Genomic DNA, 20302 nt, shown 5'->3' on the forward strand with positions numbered 1-20302 from the left:
CCGCCCCTTCGAGCGCCTGAGCATCGACTTTAAGGGGCCCCTCCCGTCCTCTGACCGTAACGTGTACTTCCTCAACATTGTTGATGAGTACTCCCGTTTCCCCTTTGCCTTCCCCTGCCCAGACATGACCAGTACCACGGTCATTAAATGCCTGAACGACCTCTTCGCCTTGTTCGGGTTCCCAAACTATATACATAGTGACCGGGGCTCCTCTTTCATGAGCGAGGAACTCCGTCAGTTCCTACTAGCGAGAGGTATTGCAGCAAGTAGGACCACCAGCTACAACCCCCGAGGGAACGGCCAGGTGGAAAGAGAGAACGCGACGGTATGGAAGGCCGTCCTCTTAGCCTTAAAGTCTAAGGGCCTCCCAACCTCCCGCTGGCAGGAAGTCCTCCCGACAGCGCTGCACTCCATCCGGTCACTACTTTGCACTGCCGTTAACGCCACCCCCCATGAACGAATGTTTGTTTTCCCCAGGAAGTCGACTACGGGAACCACTCTACCAACCTGGCTGACCTCTCCGGGGCCCGTCTTGCTGCGAAAGCACGTGAGGGCCCATAAAACAGACCCCCTGGTCGAGAGGGTGAACCTCCTGCACGCCAACCCCCAGTACGCCTACGTGGCTTACCCAGACGGGCGGGAGGACACTGTCTCCTTACGAGACCTCGCACCCTCGGGCACTCCGGAGACACCACCTTTACCCCCCCCACCACCCCCCCAATTCCAGCCCAGGTAGACGGCATGCCGGAACCCCACGAGCCTTCGCCGACCACGCAGACACCAGCACTAACACCGGATAATGCAGCACCGCCGCTGCGACGATCGGAGAGGCTTACGAGGCCTCCGGACAGACTGACATACCAGAAATGGTAGTACACTTCACCCCGCCGGACTCAAATCTAAACAAGGGGTGAATGTGGTAAACCACTTTTATCGTTACACTATAGTTATCACTGTTGTATTGTTATCACCGTTATCACTGTTGTATCACGATACGAGGTCGCCTCTTGTCGCGCTGTTATACCTGGGCTGACCACCTCCGACTCCGCCCATGGCTCCACCTACCTGCCCAGGTATAAAGGTAGTCGACTGGCTGGTATTCCTCCTTGTTGGACCCGATCACCCACGAGGGTGGGCTCTGTTATTTAGTCAATAAAAACCTTTAGTTACGTTCCTAACTCGTCGCTTTTTATTGGACGAATTGATAGGTATATCATGTGCAAGATGACAAGAGTTGGAGGAACGCAGAGATCTTGGAGGGTTGTAGGGCGGGAGGAGATTACGGAGACGGGGAGGGGCGAGACCATGGAGGGATTTGAAAACAAGGATGAGAATTTTAAAATCGAGGCATTGCCGGACTGGGAGCGAGCACAGGGGTGATGGGTGACCGAGACTTGGTGCGAGTTAGGATACGGGCAGCAGAGTTTTGGATCCATTCAAGTTTACAGACGGTGGAAAATGGGAGGCCGGCCAGGAGACCATTGGAATAGTCAAGTCTAGAGGTAACAAAGGCATGGATGAGGGTTTCAGCAGCTGAGGCAGGGTGGAGACAGGCGATATGGAAGTAGACGGTCTTGGTGAAGGAGCAGTTAGGTGGTTGGAAGCTCATCTCAGTTTCAAATAGGATGTCAAAGTTGTGAACGATCTGGTTCAGCCTCAGGCAGTGACCAGGGAGAGAGATGAAGTTGGCGGCTGGGGGACGGAGTTTGTGGCGGGGACCGAAGACAATCGCTTCGGTCTTCCTGATATTTAGCTGGAGAAAATTTCTGCTCATCGGATAAGCAGAGTGACAAAACAGAGGCAGTGGAGGGGTTGAGAGAGGTGGTGGTGAGGTAGAGCTGGGTGTCGTCAGCGTACATGTGGAACCTGATGCTTTGATTTCAGATGATGTCGTCGAGGGGCAGCATATAAGAAATAGGAGGGGGCCAAGGATAGATCCTTGGGGGACTCCAGAGGTAGTGCTGCAGGAGCAGGAAGAGAAGATGTTGCAAGTGATCCTCTGGCTATGACTGGGTAGATAAGAATGGAACCAGTGGAGGGCAGTCCCACCCAGCTGGACGACAGAGGAGAGGCGTTGGAGGAGGATGGTGTCATCAACTGTGTCAAAGGTTGCAGACAGGTCGAGAAAGATGAGGAGGGATAGTTTACCATGGTCACAGTCACACAGGATGTCATTTGTGACTTTGATAAGGTCAGTTTCGGTGCTGTGGCGGGGCAGAAACCTGATTGGAGGGGTTCAAACATGGACTTGCGGGAAAGGTGGGCACGGATTTGGGAGGCGACCACATGTTCAAGGACTTTGAAGATGAAAGGGAGGTTGGATAGGGGGCGGTGGTTTGCAAGGACAGTGGGGTCAAGGATAGTTTTTTTTTGAGGCGGGTCATGACGGCAGATTTGAAGGGGAGGGGAACAGTACCCGAGGAGAGGGAACCGTTAACAATATCAGCTTACATGAGTGCCCAACGGGAAGTTGGGTGGTCAGCAGTTTGGTGGGAATAGGGTCGAGGGTACAGGAGGTGGGTCTCATGGACAAGCTGAGCTTGGAGAGGGCTTGAAGGGAGATAGGAGAGAAACTAGAGTAAGATTGTGAGTTCAGGGCTAGGGCTGGGGGGAACCTTAGGGGAAGTTTGGCTTGGTGGGGTAGCCCAGGGAAGGGAAGGAAGCACCAGAGGCACCTGAACGGATGGTCTCAATCTTAGTGACAAAGAAGTCCATCAGCTCCTCGTACTTGTTGTTGGAAGCTCCAAGGTATCCTGGCTCGCTGTGTCCCAGCGAGTTGACTTCAAAATTCTTGCCCTTTCAAATTTACCCATTACCTTTCCTTATCCTACCTTGTTCAGCCACTATGCTCCTGCCCTCTGGTACTCCCTCTGGTACTACCCCTCTAGTGCCCTCTCTGGTACTCCCTCTGGTACTACCCCTCTAGTGCCCTCTGGTACTCCCTCTGGTACTACCCCTCTAGTGCCCTCTGGTACTCCCTCTGGTACTACCCCTCTAGTGCCCTCTCTGGTACTCCCTCTGGTACTACCCCTCTAGTGCCCTCTCTGGTACTCCCTCTGATACTACCCGTCTAGTGCCCTCTGGTACTCCCTCTGGTACTACCCCTCTAGTGCCCTCTCTGGTACTCCCTCTGGTACTACCCCTCTAGTGCCCTCTCTGGTACTCCCTCTGGTACTACCCCTCTAGTGCCCTCTCTGGTACTCCCTCTGGTACTACCCCTCTAGTGCCCTCTGGTACTCCCTCTGGTACTACCCCTCTAGTGCCCTCTCTGGTACTCCTTCTGGTACTACCCCTCTAGTGCCCTCTCTAGTACTCCCTCTGGTACTACCCCTCTAGTGCCCTCTCTGGTACTCCCTCTGGTACTACCCCTCTAGTGCCCTCTGGTACTCCCTCTGGTACTACCCCTCTAGTGCCCTCTGGTACTCCCTCTGGTACTACCCCTCTAGTGCCCTCTGGTACTCCCTCTGGTACTACCCCTCTAGTGCCCTCTGGTACTCCCTCTGGTACTACCCCTCTAGTGCCCTCTGGTACTCCCTCTGGTACTACCCCTCTAGTGCCCTCTGGTACTCCCTCTGGTACTACCCCTCTAGTGCCCTCTCTGGTACTCCCTCTGGTACTACCCCTCTAATGCCCTCTGGTACTCCCTCTGGTACTACCCCTCTAGTGCCCTCTCTGGTATTCCTTCTGGTACTACCCCTCTAGTGCCCTCTCTAGTACTCCCTCTGGTACTACCCCTCTAGTGCCCTCTCTGGTACTCCCTCTGGTACTACCCCTCTAGTGCCCTCTGGTACTCCCTCTGGTACTACCCCTCTAGTGCCCTCTGGTACTCCCTCTGGTACTACCCCTCTAGTGCCCTCTGGTACTACCCCTCTAGTGCCCTCTGGTACTCCCTCTGGTACTACCCCTCTAGTGCCCTCTGGTACTCCCTCTGGTACTACCCCTCTAGTGCCCTCTGGTACTCCCTCTGGTACTACCCCTCTAGTGCCCTCTCTGGTACTCCCTCTGGTACTACCCCTCTAGTGCCCTCTCTGGTACTACCCCTCTAGTTCCCTCTAGTACTTTGTCTCTAGTTTTTCTGGTATTCCCTCTGGTGCTCCTTGCCATAGAGGGAGTGCAACGAAGGTTCACGAGATTGATTCCTGGAATGGCAGGACTGTCGTATGAGATGAGATTGAGTAAACTAGGCCTGTATTCTCTTGAATTCAGAAGAATGAGAGGGGATCTCATTGAAGCATACAAAATTATTACAGGGCTTGATAGGATGGATGCTGGTAGAATGTTTCCCTTAGCTGGGGAGCCTAGGACCAGGGGCCACAGCCTCAGGATAAAGGGTAGGCCATTCAGGACTGAGATGAGAAGACATTTCTTCACACAGAGGGTGGTGAATCTTTGGAATTCTCTACCCCAGAGGGCTGTGGAGGCTCAGTCATTGGGTATATTCAAAACAGAAGTCGATAGATTTCTGACTAGTAAGGGCATCAGGGGATATGGTGATAGGGCCGGTGAATGGAGTTGAGGCAGAAGATCAGCCATGATCTCATTGAATGGCGGAGCAGGCTCGAGGGGCTGAATGGCCGACTCCTGCTCCTATTTCTTATGCTCCCTCTCTAGTTCCCTCTAGTGCTCCCTATCTCGTACTCCCCCTCTAGTTCCCCTATCTAGTACTCCCCCTCTAGTGCCCTCTCTGGTACTCCCTCTGTACTTCCCTCCATCTTTCTATATTTGCTATTTTCAGAAACCTCCTTAAAACTTTACTGTTTGGTCATGCCCTTGGTCTGCCGCCCTAACCCTCTCCGTTCTTCCTTTCCCACCTCTTGTTTAGCATCCCCTATTTATTGTTCTCTTAATTGTAAAGTGTGTTGAGATGTTGTCCTACATGTGGGAAGTGCTAAAATATGCAAATTGCTATTGTTTCCCTGATTTCCAGACCAATCCAGTGCTCAAATACAATACAGAATGATGCTGTCGTGCTTAAGCAGTGAATTCCCGAAACCGCCAAGCACATTACAATTTCTATATATATGCAAAAGTACAGAGGATTAAACCCCGCTTGGGAGCAGTGAAAGTAACAGAATTTGTGTTTTTTTGGTATAAAACATCAAAATAAGATAAAGCTTGATCTCTTCCATTTTTCTGGGGTAGCTTTCCTGAAAACACAAAGTGAGTTGTCCTATTCAGTGTACTGTTTATTTAGCAAATAAAGCATGTTCACATGTGACAATGAAAATTTCCTCATTGAAATTTCACATCGTTTAATCTTATATTTTAAATGCTTACACCATCTGTACTTTTATTTATGTTTATCTCAGAATTGAAACCAAATAATTGCTATAAATAGTGGAAATTCTAGAAAGCCTGTACCATTATTGAAGTTTAGAATACACCAATTTAAGTATAGTTATTTAAGCAGAACCTTTTAGTAACATTATGCACGATTACAGAGATATTTAGTAAAGAAGGAAAAATGCAAGTTAATTTATCCTGCTGGGATTTAGGTTGCATAATATTTTTGGGCCTTCACCCATACTCTAAACAGATGGGCAGCAAAGGTGAAGAGGTGTGGCACCCTTGTGAGACATGCAAAGATTTAGGGGGAAGAATAATATTACAGGGTAGATTTTACAAGGCCCCACCCTAATGGTGGGGCTTTGAATGCAGCCAATGCATTCAAATGTTCTTGGCTGCTGTGAGGCCCCACCAGCAACAGACATAATTTACACTTTAAAATAAAAACAGAAAATGCTGGAGACGCTCAGCAGGTCAGGCAGCATCTGTGAAGAGAGAAACAGAGCTAACGTTTCAGGTCGATGACCTTTCGTCAGAACTGGAAAAAAGCAGGAAATGGAACAGATTTTTAAGCAAGTGTAGGGGCTGGGAAAGGAGGGAGGGGATGAAAGAACAAAAGGGAAGGTCTGTGATAGGATAGAAGGCAGGAGAGGTTAAGAGACATTAAGAGATATTCAAGGCAAAAGGAGATGGTAATGGGACAGGTTAAGAAACAAAAGATGGCTCTAGATGAAGTGTAAATTGCGCTGGCAGAATGGAAGACAGCCGCCATGTGGGAGAGAAGAAAAGAAAATACAAACAAAAAAGAAGTGTGGAAAAAATATATCTATGATAGGGGCCGAGCTTATGATCTGAAACTGTTGAACTCTATCTATCTAATTTACCCTTTGTCTGTCTGTCTGTCTGTCTGTCTATCTATCTATCTCTATTTATTTATTTTCCAGGAAACAATAAAAAAAAACTGCACTTTCTCTGAGGAGATCTCTTACAAACTTCTTTCCCATTTTGTTCGTAGTGATGCGCACTCCTCTATAACTACCAAACCTCTTCCGACAGCATAACCTCTGACTCACCCCGAGCAATGCCACGGGAGACCCTCTAGTTTTGTAAATCTTGTAAATTGGGCCAGCAAGGAATAGGGCATTCACAAATTAAAACGTTCCCTTTTATGAGGTCACAGGTCAGGATATTACTGAAGTCCCTACACATCTGGCTCAAATTGATTTTTTCTCCCCCCATTTACAGAGAACCAGAGCTCCTCCTATTGGACAATCAAGAAGTGTGGCCCACAGAAGAAGGGTGGCTGGAGTTTGACATCACAGCAACCAGTAATGAATGGCTGATGAATCCGCATTATAATCTGGGCCTGCGCCTTTGTGTGGAGACTCAGGAAGGTATTGTATTTAACTGCCACACACGGTATGTTGCAGAACCGAAGTGACCTATTCATAGCACACTCCATACGGCCCTACAATTACATTGTTATTCTTGAGAATTTGTAGTAAAATTTTCCCCTGACAGCATCTCCCGCCACTCCCCCTCCAAATTCCTACGGTTCAAGCCATTGTAGGGCCTTATCTTAGAGTATACCTATAATGTAAATGTTAATTTAAAGTGAATGTTTTAATCTGGCATTGATTCATAAGAACATAAGAAATAGGAGCAGCAGTAGGCCATTCAATCCTCATTCATTCCAACATGAAAGCTTCCTGGTTTATAAGGAGATTTTAGAATGCTCGTAGTCCTTAACCAGCTATACAACTGGTTCATTACAGGATTAGCAGATGTAATTACACCAGATTATCTCTCTTGCCTCATTAGCAATATAGCACTGAACATCTGGGAGCACTAACTCCGAAACCTGTCCTACTCACATTGCAGTTTCAATAACGGAAGGTTGGAAACATGGCAGCAACAGTGCCCGCCAGTGCTGCCCGAGGCGCCTCCTCTTCCTTGTTAATTTTAACTGTTATTACCTGCAATTGGGCTGCTTCTAAGTACATTTTAAAAGCACACCAAATAAAATCAGCAGATGTGTCAACCACATATATCCTTGGAATTAAAAAAAAGGTTTAAGCTTTCTTTCGCCCCATTTTTAAAATCACTAAAACAGACGGCTAATTTCTAGATACGAGTAGCGAAACCACGAAACAGGATTTTTCTTTGTGGTTTAACCATTCATCCCTAGAGACGAACCTATTGTTTTGGCCATTGCTGGAGGGTGGATCAAAGGCTGTCTAACCGTGGCCCTGTTTGTACACTACTACATTCTTAATATTGGGAGTCTGCCATTGTTATACTGATAAAGACTTTCAGGGAGAAATTCAGTGTTGCCCCCTTTGGGGCGCTAACATCGGCAGTGCCCCAAAAAAGTTAGCGCCCCTGCGCCGTAAATTCAGTGGTAGTGCTCCAAGCAGGAGGCGGGGCGCTACCGGAAGTGCTCCCCCTCCTTCTTGGGGCGCTACCGTTCAATATCGCGGCACTATGTGCAACAGCGCCACACGCGTCAGCACATAGCGCCACGGTATTAGAGGCCTCCCTCCCCCGATTAAAGGGGAGGGGCCTAGCGCAGCGCGCACCGGGGCCCTGCTGGACTACCGGGGAAGCAGGGTGCCGGGAAAACAGCCCGGCGTGCAAGAGGAGTGCCGGGCTGAGCGATTGCGGCCGGCACCCCGAGGAAAAAAGGGGAACGGGGCAGGTGCTGGCAGTCGGCTAACCTCCCGCTGAATTTTGCAGGAGGCGTTAGCGGCGGCGCGCCCGGGCGTTCGGAGCTTTGCGCCCCGTTAGCGCTCCCCAGGTACGCTAACGGGAGGTGCAGAGCAACCAAATTTTGCCCCCTTTACATTCAGTTCATTTGAAGTAAGCAAAGACCACCAAAATGTTATGCTGAATTTATGCAAGTGCTCCATATTCACTATGTTACTGTGGTATGTTAAAAAGGTATTCCTTAACTTTTTTCTTTCTCTCTCTACATCACTCCAAGCCACACACCCATACCTGGCTCATAGAACAGACAGGCAGACAGCTGCTAGGTCGCTGCCAATGCCACTCTGAAACCATCCACGAGGAGGCACACTGCAGTGGTCCTGCAAAGTGCTTCCTCTAAGCTTTGCTCCCAGATTGTGTGGAAGTGACTATGGTCCCTGACGTAAGAAAACTACTAGGCACTTGGTCTAAGCGTTAAACAAAGCTTTAATCAACTGTTTTACACCATGGAGATCTAGTCGTGTCCTTCACTGGTTCCTGTTAAGAATGTCCTGCGCAAGCTGGGCCCGTGCCCGAGTATTTATACTCTCCCTGGACAGCGCCACCCGCAGGCCGCTCAGTGTTATTTCATAAGTCTTTCTTTCATAGAGTCATAGGCCTAGAAATTCAGTGGGCTACGCCACCAGTTAGCGCCTAAAGAGGGCACTCAGTGGCGCTAGCGCCACTGGCCGCACCTCCCGCGATATTTAGCGGGGCACTAATGGCAGCGTTAGCCTGTAGCGCTGCGCCGCCACCGATGACGTCATTGGTGTGCGCAGCGCCCCACTACCGCCCCGATTGCGATATTTGGTCGTGCCCGCCTCTGTAACGCCGGTCGCAAATCGCGCCCGGTTCACGGGGCCTACCTGTGGCGGTAGTGGCGCAAATTAAGGTGGAGGTGCGGGGCGGCCATTTTTTTCGGTGGCCGCCTGCCAGCACTTCCGTCCCCGGCCTCCTGATCCCCCCTTCCCCGGGCAGTGCCGGCTGTGTCCCGAGAGCCCAGCACTTCTCCTCGGTGCCGGGCTCTTTTGCCGGCACTCGCGATCGGTCATCGCGCTGGTGCAGGCCCCTCCCCCTTAAGAAGGGGAGGAAGGCCTGCAGTACCGCAGCGCGCCGCGACGCAGCGTGTGGCACTGCGGCACGTTGCGCTGCGATATTCAGTTTGAGCGCCCCAAGAGGGACGCGGGGCGCCTTGAGCAGCGCCCCGCGTCCCTCTTGGGGCGCTGAAACTGAATTTCCAGCGGGCGCAACTGCTCCGTTCGCAGCGGTAATCCCGGCGCCCAGGCGAGCTTGGCGCCCCGTTTGGGGCTCCACCGAATTTCTAGGCCATAGAGTTATACAGCACAGAAAGAGGCCCTTCGGCCCATCGCGTCCACGCCGGCCATCAGGCCCTGTCTAATCTAATCCCATGAATGACTGATTCATGTCAGTCCCCATGGCAGTACAGCCGAGACCAGGAACTTACCGTGCGGTAAATTAGAAGTGAGATCTTGTGGCCTACTACTCCATGGCACAGTTTGCAGATGGTCCCGTGTGTTGTGCTGCCCAATTATATATATTTTTGTGGCCATGCGTTAGCAGGAGATTCTGACAAATGAGAAATTAACTCCGCAGAAACGAATTTTATGCTGGTGCGGTCACGAGCATCCATTATAGTGATATTGAAGATTGTGGAGGACAAATCCAGTTTGGGGAGGGAGGGAAACTCAAGGAACCATTTTGCAGGACCACTGCAGTGCGCCTCCTTGTGGATGGTTTCAGAGAGGCAGTGGCAGCTGTCTAGCAGCAATCTGCCTGCCCGTTCTATGACCCGGGTATGGAGAGTGGCTCGGAGTGACGAAGAGAGAGAAAGAAAAAATTAAGATAATAAAGAAATACTACTTTAAAAAAAAATCTATCCAAATGATATTTAATGTAGCAGTCATGTTAAACTGGTTCATTTACTGATTGTTCCTTTCTTTCTCTTAAGCTCCAGGACACAGTCTGGACCCTGACTCTATTGGGCTGGTCGGACGACGAGGGGCCCGCTCAAAGCAGCCATTCATGGTGACCTTTTTCAGAGCAAGTCAGGCACCTATTCGTACAACACGGGCTACAAAACCACGCAGAGGTCGTAAGAAATACAGCCAATTACAGGAATCCTGTGAAAGACTGCCTAGCACGTCAGGTAACACAATGAACATGCGTATACAGTAAACATTATGTCCAGACTAAATTTGAGCTAAACCACAAGTCCAATTTATAATCTTAGTTCCCTCTTATGTCATGAAAGATACGTGCTACTTGTCTACTAACTTGAATCAAAGCTGATTTAGAATAAATGTTAAAAGTTGTACAGTAATGTCGTTTATTTTTGATACTGGTGTTGTCACAGTCCTCAAAGGGCTACGGTTTAGTTCGAATTGCTGGTAAGTGGATAGGCACTGTGGAGCGGTTAAAGATTTCATAGCATGCTGGGAGAGCAAGGATGGATTAGGCAACCCCAGAGAAGGGCTAAATTATAAACAAAAAATAAAAATCTTAAAATGCTAGCTTTAAATAGTCACGTATTGCGAGAGATCTTATGGGAAGACACGGTGTGTGCTCCATCTCCACCCAGGCAAAAGAATCTCCCGTGAGGCTTTACCAAGGTCTGGCACTAATTTCCACATTGCTAATTTAAACTAAAAGACAGAAAGGTTGGCTTCCACAATATGATTTTATCTTTTGTTTTTTTTTATTATGTGTGTGAGCAGCCCATGGTTCTGGAGATCAGAGGCGAGTCTGCAAGAGACACGACCTGTACGTTAGCTTCCAAGACCTTGGCTGGCAGGTAAGGTGGCACAGGTGGTTTTAGAGTGTACACTTGAGAGAATTGGTCACTGCAGACCTTTCACTTCTAAAAGGTGCTATTTTTATTTGCTTTGGTGATTTGCTTTTTATTAAATATTGTTGATCGTAAATTCTTGACGTCGCCAGTCATTTTTAACTAAATGGCCATTACTTCCACTGATACCAATCAGGTATATTTCCTGTTTTAGAAATGAGCATTAATGTTCAGCGATTTCTGTTTGTGAGTAGCACCAGTCCATCACGTGTATCAGGGTGTTCTTCTGTCAGATTTATGCCTGGCAGCAACTGGCCAATGTGTGTGTACCGACACCGACATTCGTTTTCACACTTTGCAAGCAGTTAATAAGCTTTTGAATCACTATTACTTATGAAATGGGCAGAAATGCAACTGTGCGCTGAGGAGATTGGAATGCACGGGCGATGGCTTCTCAGAACATCCGCAAATCCCAGTTTTCTGATCAAGATCTCATAGTCCTTCTCAACAGCATGTACAAGACCATGCCAAATAGATATTAGTACCACCTATGAAAGCGGAAACACCCAAGGGACTCAAAGACAGGAGCCTCCTAGCACTGATGAAGTGGCATCAGGGCTAGTCACTGCTCCAGTCATTGGGAACCCACAGTCACAGGAACCCCAGCAATCCACAACTTCTATCCTCTCACCAACTAACAACTGGTGGTAATCACACTCCAAAGGAGGTATGTATGAACTTAGGGCCCACTTGTATATAGACATAGCCATACAGAGAAAAGATCAGTAAAGTACATTGTTTCATTAAAAGCTGCATTCTGTAGTTTTATTAATTGCATTCTACGGTTTTATTGCAAAGAAAATGTAGTTGAACCTGACTATTTCAATCCAAGCATCACAACTGTTGTCTGAGCATCCCCCAAAAATTTGTTCTGTCATGGGCCTCATTACATCTTTGCTACAATTCAATACAGAGGTTAACCCATGGAGTCATCAGGCTATCTAACAGCTGGAACCATCAGATTATCCTAGAATCCACTATGTGTCATGACACTGCAGTCATTGACATGAATTTAAACCATCTTGTATCTGCCAATTACCACAAGTCTGCTCTCAAACTGCCAGACCTGCTAACATTAGCAAATATGAGAAAACATACCCAAATTTTGCTGACAGAAATATGCCAGTATTAGTTCACTATTTAAGGGACCAATATTGCCCTATTGGGAAGTTGCTGAGCAGTCTAACCAAATGGCTCACTCTGAAATGTCTGCTGAAAACTCACCATGTTGGGCACTGGTGGTAATTAGTGCAGCAACACGCTTTTAGTTCTTAATTCAAGTTCAAATGTTTGTTGGACTCGATGTCATCAAGAATATGATTACATTTTTTGTGTCCCATTTCTGTCTACAAACATGGTAAAGCATCTGCAAGGAAACGTTCGATAATATGTAAAGGAGTGAGAAAAAGCCAGCCAGCTCATTCTGTCACCCAAGCTGTATTTCAGGATCTAATCTGACTATTTTTCTTATCCCATATCTTCACCAGTGGCCCTATCCCTTTTTGATTCGGGACAAAGTGTAAACACCTTGTTGAAATAAATAAGACCAGTGTATAGGAAGCATTCAGTACAACCATCCCCCACACTTCCCTTCTGGCCTAAATCCACATTATCATGGATTAGTATATCAGATTAACACTTAGCATCATCCCCATAAGACAGCTATATAAACATGTTTAATCATTTCATTAAAACTTTCAAAGTGAAATCAAAGGAATCATTATCAAAATAACACTATATTATTTGTATGCTCATCTGTCTATAGTTATAAATCTTCCAGGTAAATCTTAGCTGTGAGGAAAGACTGGATAGGCTGGGTCTGTTTTCCTTGGAACAGAGGAGGCTGAGGGGAGACCTTAGTGAGGTGTATACAATTATGAGGGGCATAGATAAAGTGGATAGAAAGGACCTATTTCCCTTAACAGAGGGGTCAAAAACCAGGAGGCACAGATTTAAAGTAATTGTGGAAGGTTTAGAGGGGATTTGAGGGGAAATTTCTTCACCCAGAGGGTTGTGGGGGTCTGGAACTCACTGCCTGAAAGGGTGGTAGAGGCAGGAACCCTAACCACATTGGATGTGCACTTGGGATGCGCTAACCTGCAGGGCTACAGACCAAGAGCTGGGAAGTGGGATTAGGCTGGATAGCTCTATGTTGGCCGCGCGGACACGATGGGCCGAAATGGCCTCCTTCCGTGCTGTAACTTTCTATGATTCTAATGTACACCAGCCTTTTTCACCAGAACAGACAGAACAATCCTTCGGGGACTCCCAAAACCTTTCCAGCTTTCAAAGCGCATATTTATTTTCTTTCAGGTACCATCTGAAAAATGATTCTCTGTGACAAATGACTATATATAATAAAACAGAATTAGATAAATGTGCAAAGCTGCAGAAAATTGCTTCATTGAGAGTACTTAGGGAATAAAATTAACCCTTAGCATGCCATGGAGTAGTATCATTGTTCAATTGTATTCTTCTTCTGTGCACAGCCAATAAAAGAAAGACTTGCATTTGTACAGCGCCTTTCACGACCACTGGATGGCTCAAAGCGCTTTACAGCCAATGAAGTACAAATGACTATACTCATTCACTAGTAGGAGTGTGGAGTGTCTATGTGAAAGTAGCTCTTAAATGCATCTGTATCTCCTTAATGTGACTTTTAAAGAAATAAGATAGGAGCTGATGATCAAACTAAGTTTTAAAAAACATAAAATTAAAATAGAAAGGAAAACAAAGGACAGAGAGAATATAAGGAAGACGAGGGCATTGGAGGAGTGCAAATGAGGGGTGAACATAATTAAAGTGTTTAAAAATTTGTTTTTTCATCTTAATAGTTTATTAAATATACTTTTTGTAGTTTAGAGTTAGTATTACTATAATATAGCTACTCCTGACATGTGACTAGTGTTTGTTTCAGTGTCAGTGTGTGAGTTGAAAACTTGCAAAACTAGCCAGCCCAAGGCAATCAGTCATTTTCTTGGACCTGCCGACAGTCTGAAGCAGATGGTCAAACATGTAAAGAGAGTCGAGAAGGATATCAGGGTTAGCTCCCTATCAACAAAATCAATTGTACTTACGCTGTAAAGGTTTAAGTAATTGTACAAAAATGTCACTCTCATTTCCAAGTGGCTAATTTTTAATTGGATAGGCACCGTGGAATGAATAAAGATTTTGTGAGAAATGTTACTCATTGAAGACAAACTGGCCACATTTGAGGAATTGGGAAATTGTGGTGGCCTGTATGAATGAATTCTTTCTGTCTACCAATGTAGGACTGGATAATCGCACCCGAGGGCTATGCAGCATTTTACTGTGATGGAGAATGTTCATTTCCACTCGACTCCCACATGAATGCAACCAACCACGCGATTGTTCAGACGTTGGTAAGTGTGCAGGTCTTGCGGACCAGGATCAGCCTATTCCTGCATACTACACAGCTTTTCCATGCATGTTGTCCTATATGTCAGTTTGCGGTACACTATATACTCATAAGTGAAACATGCACCAAGTATGAAACAATTTGCTTCCGATACTTTGCTGGCATAGTAAAGAAATACATCCTGTTTGTGGATTCAGTTCCTGCAGTTTTGTGGCAGAAAGGGGCTTTAAATCAGAGAGAAGATGGTAGCATGATCCTCATGAGTAGAATATTAGGGCGCGATCTTGCCAGCCCTAGGGAGGCGGGTTTGGAGGCGGGACTGCCGGGAAAATGGCAGAATCTGGGGGCGGGTACCCATCAAGCCACCAGCCTGCCTCCGTGCCATCTTCCCAGGAGGCGGATAGCCGACCCGCGCCGAGTCCCGTCTCCTGGAGGCGGGAAAGGGATTTCAGCCGCTTAACTGCCTGTAGGCGAGCAGTGGGTCTGTGGGGGTCGGAGGGGTGCAAAATTGCGCTGTGGAGGTAAATGATGGGTGCAAGTGTGGAGAGGTAAGTATGTGAGGTGAGTGGAAAGTGATAGAAAATGTTTACTTACCTTTGTTTCTTCCTGCAGGCTTCAACAGTTGGGGAACCGGAGACTCCGGCATCTCACCGGCAGAGATGACAGATGGCTGCTGCATTCTCTGATGCAACAACCATCTAATTTCTGCTCACAAAAGAGCTTTGATGAGTCTTGAATACAAGGACTCGTCAAACAACAGAGAATGTCAGTGTTTGACAGCTTCACAGAGCGGTCAAACGATGACAATTCATCTGTCAAAAAAGCGGGGGGAGATCAAGGCCTGCTACCAGAGGATCGTGGCCAGCCTCAAGATCTTCAGTGGAGGGGTGGGGGGGGAGGGAAGATCACATTGGGGCCGGCCACCAGAGGATCATGCCCGGCCTGGTGCTGTTGGGTGGGGGGGGAGATTGGGGCCGGCCACCTCAGGATCGGGCTGGCCTCAAGATCACCGGCGGGGCCGGGAAGGCGATCGGAGGCTTCGTGGGGAGGGTCTCCGATCACGGGGGTGGGTTAGGCAGGGACACTGGATCCAGGAGGTAACACTTACCTCCTGGATGCATCAGTGTGAAACCCGTCCAGCTGCAGTTAAAAACAAAATGGAGGTTAAAAAAGAGGCTTCCAGCCTCATAGTAATATTTAAATTGATGTCCTGTCTCCTGGCAGCGGGTTGGCTGTCTGCCCCTGTCCTGCCTCTGTTAAAACCGGAAGCGGGCGGGTTGGAGGCGAGTTCAGGTCGGGAATCCGATTTTTAACAATTTCACTCCAAACCCACCCGTCTTTTTATGTTAAAATTCCCCCATTGTGTCTCTTCAGAAATTCCTCAAAGTTCTTCACATACAGTGAATTACTTTGAACAGCAGTGGCTGCAGGCATTTTGCACACAGAAAGATCCCAAAATAGCAATAAGGTGAATAACAGTCAGGGCATTTAACCCAAAGGACAGCACCGCTGATCATGCATTACTCTCTCAGTACTGCACTGAGGAATCAGCCTAGATTACATGCTCAGATCCTGGAATGGGGCTTGAGTCCACTACCAACTGAACCAAGCAGACAGATGAGAAGCCTGGAAACGACTTCTGCCTGCCAGTCTGCCCTTGCGCTGGCCCTGTCCCAAATCCCAGGTTGGGATGGACTCCTTACTGCTCCATGGGGGAGACAGGAGGGGGTGACAAAATGGCCGTTAAAAAAGAGGCTTCCAGACTCATAGTAATATTTAAATTGACGCCCCGCCTCCTGGCAGCGGGTTGGCTGCCCGCCCTTGCCCAAAGATTCAGATTATTTTAAGGTAATTGACATGACAATCCTCCTGCAATCAATTGTAATTCAAAAATTGGCAGTGTGGGCCCCACCTCTGCCATCCTGGCAAGCAGTGTGTCCCTGCATCATTCAGGCATACTTTCCATTGAAGACAAAGGAGGTGGAACTGGGAGGGTTTCTGGCAGGTGACATCATCCTGCCAGTCCTGCCTGCTAGTCTGAGGTGAGCATTGGGTGAACCTGGCAGACACAAGAAGCAGCCGCGCCCCTTGCCTGATTTCAGAAACTACCATTAAAAGGGGCAGAGACTCTGTGGAACCAGGTCCACCCCAAACTCCTCTGATTCCCACCCAGATATTGTGGCTTTTTGTCGATAGAGTCCAGGCATTCCTGTATTTAAGTTTTTCTCTGCATTAAATGTTGGCATTTTCAGGCAGGAAATGGTAGGATTACATAATAGGAAATTTCCTGGGGCACTGATGAAGGAAGTTTCCTGATGTACTGACCAAAGAACAGCACTGATGAAAATCCTACTATTCTGAACCTGGAGGATAGTTTCGATGTTGAAAACTAACTGGAGGAGAGAATTGGGTACTGCGCATTGGAGGAAAAAAACTAGAAAAAAACAGCTTTAAAATATTTTATTCTCTTGACAGGCTCATCTGTTGAAGCCAGAGGCAGTTCCAAAACCATGCTGTGCACCAACCAAACTCAGTGCCACCTCAGTACTCTACTTTGATGAGAAATACAACGTGATATTAAAAAAGTACCGGAATATGGTGGCAAAGTCATGCGGCTGTCAATGAAACATCTCCACGTGTGGTGCAATTGGGTTTGGTCTAATATCCAATATATTAGGCAGCTGGAAGAATAACATCAGAAAAAAGACCCAATGAACAAGATACTACAGGTCCCCCCACATGTTGTCTAATTACACAGTATTTAATATATCTCAACTTGATTTAGTTCTATACTACAGAGTGTCATCTTTGAAACCATGAGATATATTTTTCATGGTTCAAAATAATGGACCCAAGCACTCACACTTCAACAACACTGAAGACAAGAAAAGCTTTGAAATAATATTTGTGATAATACAATACAGTACTAGATTACGTTGATTTTTTTTGCCCATGTATAAGCAAAATAGACAATGCGGAGAAATGAGACATTAATTTATCTTGCTGGTGACTAACTCACTGGTGGATGAAACAGCACACCCTACTGCTGCTCATTGTGTACATTCACCTGCTACAACAAAAATTTCTGTGTATTACTTTGATTGACACAGCACTACTGATTGAAAAAAGCATAACTTAAAGTAACTTTATAATAAATTGAATCCTCGTTTATGCGTTTTCGTTTTTGCTTATAAACAGGATGGACCCTGAAGTACCACTGAGATACGGACTTTATTCCATTGGGAGCTTTGTCACTTGTGAGTTAGGAGACCTTTATTGCTGATGGACTCCCTGTTTCTTATTGAGCTTTATTTAGATATTTTCCATTGCACATTTATAAAATCGTGAGTACTTTGGGATCTCAGACTTCTGTCCCCAAATAGATTGGATTTTATGGAATGACATTGACCTTTTGGTGACTTGCAGCAAGAAATGTAAATATAATAGCTTTTGCTAAAATGATATTCAGAAAATCCTCGCCCTGAACATCACAGCGCACATTGAGAAACAGACAACTAAATGATTTGGTGTAATTTACCCTCCAAATTTACCCCTATTTCTCCACAACTGGCTGAGAGCAGAAACTGCTAAATCGGGAATGAAAAAAAAACTACAAGTGAATCATTTTTAGCTTTGGTTTGGGGAGAAGGAGTTACTTTCAGCAGATTGGAATCCCACAGTTTATCTAGTATTAGAAAATCTTGTAAAATCTCTTATCTGTCATTTCATTATCATTTTATGGACCTTTTGAAGGCCATTACTTTGGGTCTTTCCTCACACTCGAAGCTGCTCCACTAGTGTTGGGGACAGATGGATACTCAGCTAATATTAACTGTTCTCAGCTTGTATGTATCGCTTTTGGTAGCCTCCTGGTCCTAGATTATGATGCATGTGATTTATTATAGAGCAGATGATAGATTAAAAGGATGGCAACCATGTGGGACAGTGCCTAATAGATTGGATACAGTGTAGGTCACCAGCCATTACAATAAGTGGCCCAGTAGTATCAAAGGTGAAGTGCTGGACCTCTTGTGCTGTAGACCCAAGTTTTAATATTAGGCTTTGCTAGAGTCCACACACTGACTTTGCCCATTAAGAGAATTCCACTCTTCTAGGCTGAGCCTTTCATAAGAATATAAGAAATAAGAGCAGGAGTAGGCCATACGGCCCCTCGAGCCTGCTCCGCCATTCAATAAAATCATGGCTGATCATCGAGCTTAACTCCACTTTCCCGCCCCATGTCCGTATCCCTTGATTCCCCTAGAGTCCAAAAATCTATCGATCTCAGCCTTGAATATACTCAATGACTCAGCATTCACAGCCCTCTGGGGCAGAGAATTCCAAAGATTCACAACCCTCTGAGTGAAGAAATTCTTCCTCATCTCAGTCTTAAATGGCCGACCCCTTATCCTGAGACTATGCCCCCTAGTTCTAGACACTCCAGCCAGGGGAAACAACCTCTCAGCATCTACCCTGTCAATCCCCCTCAGAATCTTGTATGTTTCAATGAGATCACCTCTCATTCTTCTAAACTCCAGAGAGTAAAGGCCCATTCTACACAATCATCATAGGACAGCTCTCTCATCCCAGGAATCAATCTAGTGAACCTTCGTTGCGCTGCATCACTTTCAGATGAGGTGCCTCATGATGGTGGGACAGTTCATCTTATAACGAGGAGAGATTATCAAGGAGAGTTCCATACCTTGCCTCGGAATGCATGTCTCTGCTTAGCTTTTATGAAGGAAGGCATGGAATATTCTAACTCCCAGACTTTGCTGAGCTTCCATGAGATCAAGAGGCAACAAAGAAATGAATGTGAAAGGGGTAATAGTATAATAAATAAATAGGGGTAATGTGCATCTTGAGACAGTATTTCACAGACCTGTCCAGCCTGACAGCACCAACCAGTGAAACAATGGAAAAGTAAAGTTCTGACTAACCGATATTACTGCTACCTCATTTCCTGTGACTTTGTATGTCCAGTTTTACTACTTTCACGCATTAAAAATCAGATTTGTTCTAATTTTTTAATGAACTTTGTTGCCTCATCAAGTTCTATTTATTGTGGCCGAAGTATGTACAGGTACAGTATGTTTTCTGTGGAAAAGTGGTTAAAATCAGGAAAAAAATCCACCTGATATTTCCCTTTTGTGGCTGTATGACAGGTGGAGTAATACCTGTAATTCCCCATACCACAAGTTCCCATGTTGCCAAGGGGAGCCACAAAGTGGAAATCAAAGCAAGAGTCACCCTAAATCAATATGGTGCATCTGCTAAAATGTGCGTTTGGTAGGGTCTACAAGTCTACCACGGTCTATGGAAACCAGATTTAATATCATAAACTCCAAGGGCTGGATTTTCATTCAGAAGTCGGGAAGGAGGCGGGATTACAACTTTCGGGTTGTAGTCCCGCCTCCATCGAGATGCGGCCAATCCACGCGATTTTCCCTTGATTGACCTTGTTGAGCCCGCCCAGCGGGCTCAGCAGGCCAATTAAGGGCCACCCGGCAACAGGTGACGTCACAGACTGAAATTTCATCTGTCAAGATGTGTTGACAGATGAAATATCGGTGTTTCACAGCTGTTTGAAGCTGTCAGACACTGGCAGTCTTACTTCTAACCTGAGTCCTTCTACGCAGACTCAGTTAGAAATCTCACCGGCACTGAAAGCTGCAGGCTGTCACTTTTGACAGCTCGCGGCCATTCTGCTTTCTGTGCCGGCTGAATGATGGACTCCCGAAGCCTAGAGGAAGGAAGGCTGTAAAGGTAAGTACAGGTAATTTAAACTTCTTTACACACTTTAGACACACCAAACACACTTACCTTTGCACTCACGCACCCATCACTCACCTGAACACCGACATCTCGACCCCTCCAAGTCCTTCAACCCGACGGCCCGACGACTCTAACCTGGCGTGGTTTGGAGCCATCGGGAATCCCACACGACACCCTTCAAAATAGGGATTAGGCTAAAAACTGCCTGTTAACTACCTGTTAACAGGCAGTTAATTGGCACTAATCCCTTC

The 20302-nt window shown here is 46.7% G+C and overlaps 1 protein-coding gene across 1 annotated transcript in view; it reads left to right on the forward strand.

The window, feature by feature from the left end:
• The window catches only part of LOC147103163 (bone morphogenetic protein 7-like), a 78043-nt gene extending 58732 nt beyond the window's left edge, over positions 1–19311 (forward strand). Inside the window, exons 3-7 of the mRNA XM_085962530.1 lie at positions 6532–6680; positions 10001–10198; positions 10767–10843; positions 14170–14280; positions 16752–19311. Coding sequence (XP_085818656.1) covers positions 6532–6680; positions 10001–10198; positions 10767–10843; positions 14170–14280; positions 16752–16901 — 685 coding nt within the window. The 3' untranslated portion in view covers positions 16902–19311. The remainder of the gene's footprint in view (positions 1–6531; positions 6681–10000; positions 10199–10766; positions 10844–14169; positions 14281–16751) is intronic.
• Positions 19312–20302: the final 991 nt, after the last annotated feature.

The sequence above is a fragment of the Somniosus microcephalus genome, chromosome 20, assembly GCF_052327205.1.
Source record: "Somniosus microcephalus isolate GS21.2 chromosome 20, FLI_Smic_1.0, whole genome shotgun sequence".
NCBI classification, from domain to species: Eukaryota; Metazoa; Chordata; class Chondrichthyes; order Squaliformes; family Somniosidae; genus Somniosus; species Somniosus microcephalus.